Here is a 12484-nt window from a genome sequence, read left to right as displayed (position 1 = left end):
AAGCTGAGAGGGGCCGGTGTTAGAGGGAGACAGTTATGCATCTTAACATGGGGGCCATCCCAGGGTATTAACAGTCAAATCCCACCCAGCAGGGGGCCCGTTCACGCACTGCTACCAGGATAAATAGCGCAGTCTTTATCACTTAATATCAAATCTCTGTGTGGCCATCAGCTCTCCACAAACAGGAGAAGGCAGCTTGTATTAATACAGTATCATTTCAACCTGAGCAAGTTACAAGATTAATGTTTATGCTTTCCACAGGGACAAGAAAACACTTTTCTTTCAAGGGTGTTGTGAAATAAAGAAAAGTCAGATGTATGAGAGCTCTGTGCTACAAAAATCGATCAATGCCAATAAGTTCTTCAAAAGAAATGAAAATATAGCGAATCCAATTGTGGCTAAATTTCATGTTTGCTACGAGCGTGGATTTTGCAAACACAAAATCTGTCTCTGAGTTATCTAGGTCCTGTCACTGTAATGCTGATACTAAAGTGTGGTCATGAACTGAATTTTAGTGTGGGCGTGTGTGCATGGGTTTGTCTCTACAACTCCACAGCATGTGAGGCAGATTTAGTAAAAGCTTGAGTGTGCATGCTGAAGAGTTGGTCGGAGGGGGGGTGGAGGGGGTCTGGGTCGTGGGGACAGAACAGCCAGCTCGCAGGAGAGGGGGTCTGAGTCGTGGGGACAGAACAGCCAGCTCGCAGGAGAGGGGGTCTGAGTCGTGGGGACAGAACAGCCAGCTCGCAGGAGAGGGGGTCTGAGTCGTGGGGACAGAACAGCCAGCTCGCAGGAGAGGGGGTCTGGGTCGTGGGGACAGAACAGCCAGCTCGCAGGAGAGGGGGTCTGAGTCGTGGGGACAGAACAGCCAGCTCGCAGGAGAGTGGATTTGAGCAGCTTGGGGAGATGAGCGTGCGCCGTCTAACGGGACACATCAGAAGCACCACTCGTCAATCCCCTCTCTCCCTCGTTCATTTGGGAGTATGATTTATACTTTTTGAAGTGAAGGGTCTTGAATCCCTCTATAAAGGAATTAAGAGGTCTCCCCTGGGTCTGGCATTCAAATGAGAGCATGGCGGGGATATGAGGGTTTTTTAATAGATATAAATTAGTATTCACAATGCCTCAAACTGGAATCTGAAGGCACCTTTTAGGTGGAGAAGAAAGGGGCAGTTTAGAAAAAGAAAGCTCTAAGAAGTTGGGCCTTTTCATTGCCGTCGTGTTTTTGCCCCTCATCAAGGAATGGCGGAGTGCTTTCTGGAATAGCCCCCCGAGAGAAAGAAAGAGAGAGGGGGAGGGAGAGAGAGAGAGAGTAAGAGAGGGAGGGATGGAGAGAGGGAGGGGGGAGTGAGAAAGAGAGAGAATGCTTGAAACTAAATTAAGAATGCAGAGTAAATAGGGGCAGAGTGGAAACAATACAGTGAAGAGTTAGACAGACAGAGGGCTGTTCAACTTTGCAACAATCCCTACGCACTGAATCCCGAGGATGACTTGGAGCTATGTAGGGCTTTGACAAACACATTTAAGAGAAACTATTTTGTATTCCCTATATTCCCTACATTTCCATCTCCAGTAATGCTGAGGTATTCATCTGCATTATGATAATAAACTCCTGCCATTTCTTTATTTGAGAAACTAAGTTAACCTTGAGAAAAAGTATGGTGTGTATGTGGGTTTGTGTGTGGGTATGTGTGTGGGTTTGTGTGTGTGTGTGTGGGTTTGTGTCAGTGTTTTTTGTCGGTGTGGATGTGCTAGTCTCACAGGAGGCTATGATGAGAGTCTGGCTACTATCACAGTCAGATCAGTGTTCCTACCACATCAGCCCTGCCCTCTTCCTAACACAACCTTCTCCGACACAACCCCAGTCCGGGGAGACTCACGCTGCTGTCCTTGCGGAGAGACAGCCAACGTTATAAATACCCTTCAGACTGTGGGGTACCTGTTCCTGCAGACAGGGGAGGGCCACCTCCCAGGTGAGCTGTCTGGCACCATGTCCACAGGTAACGGACACAGAGGGATGAACTGCAGGAGGACAAAAGAGGAATGTTATTCACAGGGAGGAGCAACCTGTGTCAGAACTGTAGAAGCAGCTGTTTCAGTCTTATGAATTATATATCAGACTTTTACTGAGAGCTGTTGTTCACCTGGCTCCGGTCTCTTGTTCCGATGGACGGCAGCCAAAAACTGATGTGAAAAAATAAATCATCATGAGCCAGGAAACAATTTAGACACCTTTGATCACATTCAGGGTAACAGCAACACCACAAGCGACAGTAATTTGTCTGTCAGACTGTGTGTCATTCTCAGGGGTGCCGTGAAGGGGGGGAATATTAAGACGATTCTAAGGGCCCTGAAAACCCAGACTTTCCTGTATGGTTTTGATTTTGGGGGCCGTAGTACAAATTAGTCAGGGGCTCCATAAACCTAGCGGTGCTCCTGAGCATCCTCCAGCAGACTCACTCTCTCTGGTAAGGATCCTGTGAGAAATGCTTCATTCTCTCCACAGAAACTGTGTTGTCCTGTAACAAACCAAACAAAATGGAGGTAAAATACTTCAGTTCACTGTAATACAGTAGGATGAAACGAGGTTCTCTCATTTCCATTAGTGCAACTGGCAGCAATGGTGACGTGGCAGCCTCACATAGTTCGATCCAACTGTTTCAACTAAGAAATTGGGCAATCCTGTGTTAAAATGATCCTAGTATATTAGGACTTAAACTTCCCTTTGAGTTGTACCCTTCTACAGATATTTTAAACATTTACTCACAGTGCATTTCATTAGTAAAGAACCAACCCATTTGAAAAAAAGTGGATTCAAACAATGTTGTCGCTATGGCAGTATTCTTAGCTAGCTGGATCGCGATTCAAACAATACCATCTGCTAACTGAAAATATGACCTCAAAAACGTAAATAAGCTTGAAATGTATTTTTGGGAAACTGACAAATATAGTTAACAAGTTTGCTGGAAATACGGTTTGACGCATTTCCAATGTAACTGTTGTCTAGCAAGACAAGTTTGTTCCGCGAGAAAGAAACTTGAGTGTCTCGCTTTCTGTAGCTAAGTATTAACTCATTCATCGTCTTTCCACTTTAATATAAGACAAAGACAAGTATTTAGCTAGCCTAGCGTGGTTGGTAGCTACTAGAGCTAAGCTAACACTAACAGGATTTGTAATAGTCATTTCGGACATGGTTGACGACGAAAATAAATCGGTTGGCTCCTAGCGATTCGCGCAAATAAACACAAATGAACGCGAAGCGAAAATTTGCTTCATTCGCGCAAATAATTCGCTTCGCTTTTTGGTGTGAGCACAGCATGTCGTCACCTTGCTTGGCAGCCTCCTCCGGCCCTTCCTGATGCAGCGGGCAGGGACGCCAGGCAGCCTGTTCAAACGGGCCTGGTACCCTGCAACATGCACACAACACTGTCAGCTAGGACCTTAGCTAGGACCGTCATTATGACAATGGTGCTTAGTCATCAAAAAGACATTGAGTGGATCCAGTCACCTCTCTGTGAGGGGCGTGCAGGCTGCAGGAAGGTGGGGGCGGGATGCGATCCTCCAGGACTGGGGGGGCATCTGAGTCCCAGCTGGGCAGCATGCTGGAGATCCCGGCTCCACACTCCCCCTCGAAGAACCAGTCACTCTGCTCATCGTCCCCTGCACACAGCCAGGAGAGACAGCGCTGTCAGGAACAGCATCAATGATCAGTGACACAGACGTTTGTTAAAATTCATGTACCATTTGTTATTTTTGACCAGGTTAGGCCTGGCCAAACTAGATCAGACCAAACCAGACCTGGCTAGACCAGACCAGACCTAGCAAGACCAGACCAGACCAGACTAGACCAGACCAGACTAGACCAGACCTAGCTAAACTAGACCAGACCAGACCTAGCTAAACTAGACCAGACCAGACCTAGCTAGACCAGACCAGACCTGGCTAGACCAGACCAGACCTAGCTAGACCAGACCAGAATAGACCAGCCCTAGCTAGACCAGACCAGACCTAGCTAGACCAGACCAGACCTGGGTAGACCAGACTAAACCAGACCTAGCTAGACCAGACTCCCTGATCCCCAGACCTGTCAGTCAGCAATGTGCATGCAGGGTCCATGTCTCTCCCAGGTGTCGTGACAACTGTTAAATCAGGAGACGTCTCAGCCCACTACCGCTAATGAGAGAAGCCGAGGCTTCAGAGCTCATTAACACCACATGACAACGTCTCATTAGAACCGCCTGGGTGACCGGCAACCAGCACACTGTATCAGAACCTCACTCCGTTGTCCCGGTTACCCTCAGAGGACTGGCAATTGGTACCGGCCGGGTGGTCTGTCTCCTGTCCTCCACCTGTACGGGTTGTCACCTGGATGAACAGTGCGATGACACACGTAGAGACTGTACCTTGTCTCCCCTCGTCGTTGGTGAACAGGCCGGGGTCACTGCTGGTGACACTGCTGGTCTCCCTGCAAAACCAGCAAGAGAGAAACATTGGACATTTCTGTCTTATGTCAGTTTCTACAAGGCTCCAATAATAATGTGTGTATTTGTGTATATATGTGTGTGTATAGTGTATACACACACACACCATCTGAGTCAGCTCTGTAAAAGATAAAGTACAGTACTGTCTGTCATTGTAAATCAACATTGGTGTTTGGGCTCAACCAAGGTCGGGCATCTGAAAACCGAACAATGAGAATCAACATCCAAGTTCCAAAAAATACAAACATTTCACATACAACATTCAATCGCTCTCTAATGAATCAGCCCTGCATTAGAGGTCAACACAAACCACAACAGACAGAAAGAGAGAGAGAGAGAGAGAGAGAGCTCTCCACCCTCTGGTCGCCGACACAAAGGCACAGAGAAGGACTCTGATCAAAGCCACTGAGTGGCATGCACAGTTTAATTGAATATCCTCCGCTGTCAGCTCCAATCTAGTCTGGCCTGCATTGTGGAGGATGACAGGGGAGCCACGTCCCTCTGCCTTCCCCTCCCCCGGACGGGCCCCGGTCTGGGAGGCAGCACAGGCAGGCCTCCAGTCCACGCACCAACTGGCCAGCATCTGTGTAGGCTGCTGTTCCTACCCAGCCTTCTCCCCCCTCCCCTCCCCCCTCCACACGCCCCCAGGCAGCTCACCCCAGCCCCCCTCACCCCAGCCCCCCTCACCCCAGCCCACCTCACCCCAGCCCCCCTCACCCCAGCCCCCCTCACCCCAGCCCCCCTCACCCCAGCCCCCCTCACCCCAGCCCCCCTCACCCCAGCCCCCCTCACCCCAGCCCACCTCACCCCAGCCCACCTCACCCCAGCCCCCCTCACCCCAGCCCCCCTCACCCCAGCCCACCTCACCCCAGCCCCCCTCACCCCAGCCCCCCTCACCCCAGCCCCCCTCACCCCAGCCCCCCTCACCCCAGCCCCCCTCAACCCCAGCTCCCCACCCCCAGTGACCCCCCACCCTCCAGCTTCTCCACCCTGTCCTGGGTTACCCTGCCTCTGTCACAGCTCAGCCACCGAGGGCTGTGGGCTGCAGACAGACTGCAAGGTCACAGGCAGGAGAACAGGGGACAATCATCTGCTCTGCTGCTTTTAGAGACAAACATCATCACGGAAGGGACCTCCTCAAAGACCAAGTGCAGCACCTGGAAACGGGTTGAACGCAACAAAGAAGCACTCCTTTCTGCATCTCTCTGAATAACTGCACAAACAGTGTACAAACAAACAACGTTCTGAGACAGCCTGCCAACTGGCCTTTGGAACTCACAAGTCCTTCAGTGCCTACAGTCCACAGGGGAGAGAGAGAGACCTTCAGGGCCATCAGTCCACAGGGGAGAGAGAGAGACCTTCAGGGCCATCAGTCCACGGGGAGAGAGAGAGACCTTCAGGGCCATCAGTCCACAGGGGAGAGAGAGAGACCTTCAGGGCCATCAGTCCACAGGGAGAGAGAGAGACCTTCAGGGCCATCAGTCCACGGGGGAGAGAGGGAGAGCTGCTGGGTCAGACAGTCGCTTTGCAGAGATCAGCACTGACCTTGGTGAGCGCATGGCGGGGTCAGATATTTGCGTTTGTGCGTCTTTGCCGTACTGCAGACGTGCCGGCGCGGTGAGGCTCCTACCAGCGGCCCGGCCAGATGGTCCTACACCATCTCCCCTCACACACCAGGAAGCAGATGTGAGTGGGAGAAGACCTCTCCAGGGAATCTGGAGGATGTCTGGTCTGGCCAGCCAAGCACTCCTGGATCCTCCTCCTCCCCTCTCCACCCCCACCCCCCTCCTCCCCTCCCCTCTCCACCCCCACCCCCCTCCTCCCCTCCCCTCCCCTCTCCACCCCCACCCCCCTCCTCCCCTCCCCCCCCACCCCCCTCCTCCCCTCCCCTCTCCACCCCCACCCCCCTCCTCCCCTCCCCCCTCCATCCCCACCCCCCTCCTCCCCTCTCCACCCCCAGCCCCCTCCTCTTCCCCTCTCCACCCCAGCCCCAGCCCCCTCCCCCTGCCGACCCTGACTCCCCAGGCCTCTCCCCGCTGCCTCCCCACCTCTGGACTCTAGGCAGAGCATCTGGAGTGTTCAGCTCTCCGCTCCACATCAGCAGAGGGCATGCCTGCTGGCCGCGAGTCCAACTGGATGTCTGCAACCTCTGCAATAAGCACTTATGGTTTCATTCCAGCGTGTTTACTTGATTTGTATACGTTACATGGGTATGCATTACAAAGAGTGATAACAAATACTATTTATTAAGAAAGACGAGACTTTATCAAAAATACATCCTGACAGATTCTAGCATTAAAGCAGCAACCACTTTTTCAAATACAGAAACTTCCTATGCAGGGTTTTGTGCAAAGTTTGAAAAAGAATCACAGGTATAAACAATTAATTAGAGACACACATTAAGTATTTATCCCTATTAACGGTGTAATGTGATGTCGCTGAGAGCAGCCCACAGTCGATGTGAAACCGTTTCCATTAAGTACCACCTAATTAATGCCATGAATTATTGAGGTAGCCATTTTTCTTGGGACCAGAAGAAACATCTCTCTCTCTGTCTTTCATCCGCCATGACCTTTGTCAGGAAAACTTTAACATTAGGTCTTTCTTTGTGTTTCCAAGAGAAATGTTCCCGCGTTTGTGTAGGCTAATCATGAGCAGACAACAGCAGAGCACAACAATTCCATTTTCTTTTCTTGTAATCATGAAAATGTCAGTTGCATAAGGTATCAGAACGATAAATAAAACCACAATCAACAACTCAGACACCAGACTGACTCGACAAACGACACGTGCCCCAAGAAACGAGAACAGCATTCCTCTCGTTTTGGGCTGAACTAATCGGTTCCCCGTACGGCCCCCATTGTCTGCATACAAGCTGGAGAGGTGAAGCAAAAACACAGTCTCCAAACGGCCGCTAATCATTAGGATATAATCCCAGGCTCCTGGGAGACGCAGGCCAGTTTACTGAGAGATTACAGGCCAGCAGTCTCTCACTGAGCCTGGGTGATCCAGATGAGGAGGAAAGAGGCAGAGACTGAGGGAGGCAAAGCACTTAGAACAATGGATCTGTGGGCTCTTCAAACAAGCCGCCCCTTCCCAAATCCATGCCCTCTTCCATGGCGTATGATTATAAGGTTATCCCACCCTCCCTCTGCTACGGTAATTGGATTAGTCTCGGAGATTTATTAAAATGAACTTCGGCAAATGGAACGCAGTCTTCCCAAAAACTCCTCGCTGACTTTAGAAAAAAAAAATCCAAATTGCGAAGCGGCAGGGCTGGGCGTGACCGAAGGCTGTCTGACGGGTCAGGTTTTGGCGTGGCAAGGTTGGTCTTAGAAGAACCAGCCTCAACCCTCCTCAGCCCCAGATGTCAGAGGCTGTGTCCCTGACTGCCTCCACCCACAGGTGAGGCCTCTTCTCTGGGCCAGATGGGTGCCAGGTGTCCCCCCTGCCAGCAGGGCTACACTGGTCTAATCAAGGATGTAGATCCCAGCTGGAGGAGCAAACATCTGCTCTCTGTGCACTTTGGTGGCTGAAGACGGGCTCTGCTTGGTGCACACGTAAGCAGTGACCTTGAGGGAAGGGGCATTTAGAAGATCAGACTGCTGATACCAGGAGGTTAATGGAACGCATGAAGAGAATGGAGATGTAGAGGGTTTCAAACAGCATTTCAACTGGAACTCACGGATCACAGCTTTTCCTGGTGTCTAAATAGCGTCGCAGTAGCACTGTCAACCCCCCCCCCCTCCCCCTCTCCATCACAACTGCCATTCTGCCATTCCCTTCAGCTCTGGCACGACTCAACCCACAGATTGTTCAGTGCTCAGTAGTGCGCCAGGTTGCCGAGCTGCAATCAGGAGAGCTCTGTAGTGTAAGTGAGAAATGATTGACAGCGGGCCACGGTGTTCCCATTTATTTCTTCTCCTGAGGTGTTTTCTGTCAGAACGGCTATTGATTTTTCTATAAGGTAAGAAAACAAGTACCGTTGAGGGGCCAGGGAGGTCAGCACAAATTAAACCAGAAGATGTAAAGCCTTCTGTCTCTCCATTATTGGTTACCACAGACGTCTCTCACTTTTATTTTATTTTTTATGGGCCAGGAGATAATGGGATCATCAAGAGGGATTCCCAGAGGAGGGGGGAGGGACACAGAGACAGACCAATCAGCACTGGACATACACAGAGACAGACCAATCAGCACTGGACATACACAGAGACAGACCAATCAGCACTGGACAACACAACCCGCAGTAGCTTACAACTTCACCTGCATTGGCTAGAACTATCACTCATTACTCTAATTAATTGACACTGTGGTAATTGATTGGTTACAATGTCACTTATGGGCAGCTAATCCTAGATCTACTGTTGCTGAATAAAACCCACAGCAGAACAGGGACCCTGGGAGCTGGAACAGCTGAAGCTTTAATTACCAAGACCGAGAGAGAGAACTTCATCTCAAAACCAATCAATACAACACCAAGCGACTTATTTATTTGTGACAATATTTCTTAGAAGGAAATAATGAGCTGAGAGATGCCTGGAGGCAAGAGAGGCAGGGATACCTCCCTGATGATCACAGAGAGAGAAGGAGACGAGGATAGCTGGGTCTTATCATTCATTATTCATGTCAATCCAATACTTTAAGAGGGAGAGGCATCATTGTGATACCGTTTTCTGTTTCAGATGGGGACAAGTTGAATATTGACAACTAGATTAAAGCAGGCAGGCACTGTAGATCATTTTAAATTTCGCCTTGGTTAATTGCCTCTGTCAGATAGTAGTTATGCCCATGACTTTTATATCATAGGTTTAACTGCCTTGGGAACTTTCCCACACAAAGGGCAAAAGGGACATAATAATCATAATAAGTGTGCATAGACGTTTTTTCACTGTAAGCAAAGACACAGATACTTAATAAATAATTACTGTTGTCACATGCATAATTAGCCTATATGTGTGAAATGCATTTCATGCCCCTTTTCTTTCACTCACTAGCCTGCCCATGAGGATGTTTCTTAAAAGCGGTAATCTAGCGATGCGTAGTGAAGTTTTGAAATATCAGGCCTACCCTTCAGACATGGTCTCATCAGACGCTTCTCTCTGCTCCTTGGCCTCCCTTGTGATCCGATCCTTCCAGCACTTCTCCAGCATGAGGCCGGCCCCCCCGGGGCCCCCGGCCTCCCTCTCCCCTCCCCCCCAGCCGTTAGAGCCTTTCTTCAGACGAGACAGACGCAGCTTCCTGGACGAGCGGGGGCCCCCGCCTCGCTCTCCCTCCAGACTGGACACTTTCAGCTTCTGTTGCAGACTGAGAGTCATGTCGGAGGCCATGCGCTTCACCTTCCTCCTCCTCCTCAGCGGCCGGCCGGGCGTGTTCTCCGTGACGGAGTCAGACTCGGGCCAGGAGGGCGGCCTGGTCCTGGTGGCGGGGCTGGAGAAGGAGGACCCCAGCCTGGGCACCAGCGTGTCATCTGAGTCACTGTAGTTGGCAGCGGTGGTGGAGGAACAGGCTGGGGCTGAGGCTGGGGCTGGGGATAGGTCTGGGGCTAGGGATGGGGCCGGGCCTAGTGTTGAGGCTGGACCCAGGGATAGGGCTGTGGCTAGGCCTGGACCTGAGGCTGGGGGCGAGGCTGGATTGTCGCGGCTGTCCTTGGCTGCCTCGTCCAGGCTGGACTCTGAGGCCTCGCTCAGGCAGCGCCCGTGCTCCCTGGCGTGGAGGGCGGCGTCGCAGCGGCGCTTGCGGCCCCGGCGCCGGCGGACCTGCCTGCGCTGCTGCAGCGGGCTGAGGACCATCTCCTCCCACAGCTCCGCCAGCTGGGTCTGCTCAGAGCTCTGCTCCAGGGACGACACCAGGTCCTGCACCAGCTCCTCCATCCTGCTGCTGGGGGAAAGAGGAGCACTGGTGAGCCGCTCTACCGAGCCGCTCTACCGTGAACTAAACAAGGACTGACATCAGACTGCTGCGACTAACATGAAGCAGTTTTGGTTAATGGCACAGCATTCAAGAGGGGGGAAAGAGCTGACAACTTTGTTTGATTGTGGATGTCACTGGTACATCATACTGTTTGCTATCCAAAAACAATTTATGTACAGTAATGTGTTCAGGTGATGTCACACCTACTGAACTGGAATGAGTGAAGTAACATACCTAATCCCACATTATGCCTGCTCTGCTAGGCAACAAGGCTGCCAGACCATTGGCTGCTCATTGCAGTGTTTCGTTCTCACTCTGTAGCACTATTGTATTTGCAGCCGGATATAGCTCTGTCGCATAAGAACAGCATAATCTCGTATACAGCATGCTCATGCAGTATCTCGAGCCCTCACGTGCGCTATTACATAATGACAAAGCGAGCAGCATGAAGACAAAGTGTGGTCCGTTACAAACTAGGGAAAAACGGAAGAAAGGACAGCTAAAATACAATAGGTTACGGTAGTATGTTACAATATAATTCAATATAATATAATACAATGAAATAGAATACAATATGTCTTACATGTCTCACATTAATTTGACGCTATAGTCTTACAAACCCTATATTCATCCTTCAACAAACATCGTAACATGTTGTCAAACCATTTCACAAAAGAAATGCACAGTTGATTACATGAAACGTGTCTATAATAATATCATAGGTGTTATGTAACGGTATCCGATAGTGCTGTTGTCTCAACACTCACCGACCGCAGTCTTGGCTTGTTTTGTTTTTACAGCTGTAAACACGAGAGACGTACTTCCGCCCCGCTGTCACACCAATGAAGTAATTTCCGCCCAGCTGTTTTTATGAACGATAAGGCGACAAAAACTAGATTACTATCATACTGAAGAGGAAAGTTGACATCTCTGACAAACTTTGTCTATAATATCCACTGTATAAGGTTCTATATTATTATGATTCTTGATCAATACCATAAGCTAAACGTATTTACATTTAGTCATTTTTAGCAGATATTTATGATGACTTATAACTACCACTAATAATTATTCTGATAATGTGTAAAACAAATACTTTGATCGTCAGTTACATGTAACACTATGTTCATGTTTTAAAACAATACAAATGAGTGTTTTCATAATGTCTGACACGGTCCAATTGTGAAAGTTTGCCTGAATGCCAATGTGAAGCTGAATGAAGCAAAAAGTCATTTACCACTCCTTTCATCTCTCAGATGAAGCCAGCCTAAATAATGAAGAAGAGAGAAAAAAACTCTGAAAACGAGTACAAAAGCCATTTAATCTCTCATCTTCCTCTTAATAACTGCAAATTTCCCCTTGGGCCGTTGGGACAGGGTCTCTCTGTGGCTCTGCCATCTTATCTGTCCCCTCCATATTTCAGCGTGGCGTGTGACTCCCTCAGTACCCAGCCCCCGGCCTCCTCTCACCAGGGCCCGGGGGAGAGCCTGGCTCTGGGGCCCGCCATTGTTCTGGCCTTGGAGGCAGTCTGGGGAGAAGGCTGAATCCGGGAATTTAAAGAAACGTAGCCATTGCTTCATTAAGCACCAGCCTTTCACAAGCAAACATATCAGAAATAGTCCCCTTTCAGAAGCAGTAATTAGCAATTTGGAAACCTTGCCCCCTCAGGACATACAGTTTCAATTTAGTCTACAGGACAGCTTCTAAGCCACTTAATATTCATTGTTTCTCACATCTTCCCAATTTCTCTACGTATATTGTCTAGTCTTTCACTGGTGATAAAGTGTTTTATCTTCAATGTAATTCTTCTTTTCAACAAGCCCTCTGCCAGAGAAGTTAATTTTTATAAATTATTTTCAAAGGGATTTGTATAGAATGTGTGGGATATGATAGCAAAGTAGTCTTTAATAAGCGCCAAGCTTGGTTTCCATAGGAGTTGTGCATGCTTGATTAAGCTGGGAAGTAAATAGTCTATAAGAACACTTCCTGCAATTTATAATCAAAATTATTCACAACACAAATGTCTCTTACAGGATATCAGTCACTAAAACAATGTCTTAAACAAGTCAAAGCAGTGATACTTTTAAGTAATT

At 49.3% G+C, this 12484-nt stretch overlaps 1 protein-coding gene across 1 annotated transcript; it reads right to left on the bottom strand.

The window, feature by feature from the left end:
• Positions 1-1920: 1920 nt before the first annotated feature.
• LOC134026682 (G patch domain-containing protein 2-like) lies at positions 1921-11169 on the bottom strand. Its single transcript, XM_062469575.1, is given in 9 exon segments — positions 1921-2019; positions 2142-2181; positions 2458-2516; positions 3325-3404; positions 3506-3544; positions 3547-3657; positions 4401-4462; positions 9549-10358; positions 10975-11169. Coding segments are annotated over 8 exon segments (1293 nt in total). The 5' UTR covers positions 10352-10358; positions 10975-11169.
• Positions 11170-12484: the final 1315 nt, after the last annotated feature.

The sequence above is a fragment of the Osmerus eperlanus genome, chromosome 9, assembly GCF_963692335.1.
Source record: "Osmerus eperlanus chromosome 9, fOsmEpe2.1, whole genome shotgun sequence".
Lineage (NCBI taxonomy): Eukaryota > Metazoa > Chordata > Actinopteri > Osmeriformes > Osmeridae > Osmerus > Osmerus eperlanus.
This window is presented reverse-complemented; position numbering and strand designations above follow the sequence as displayed.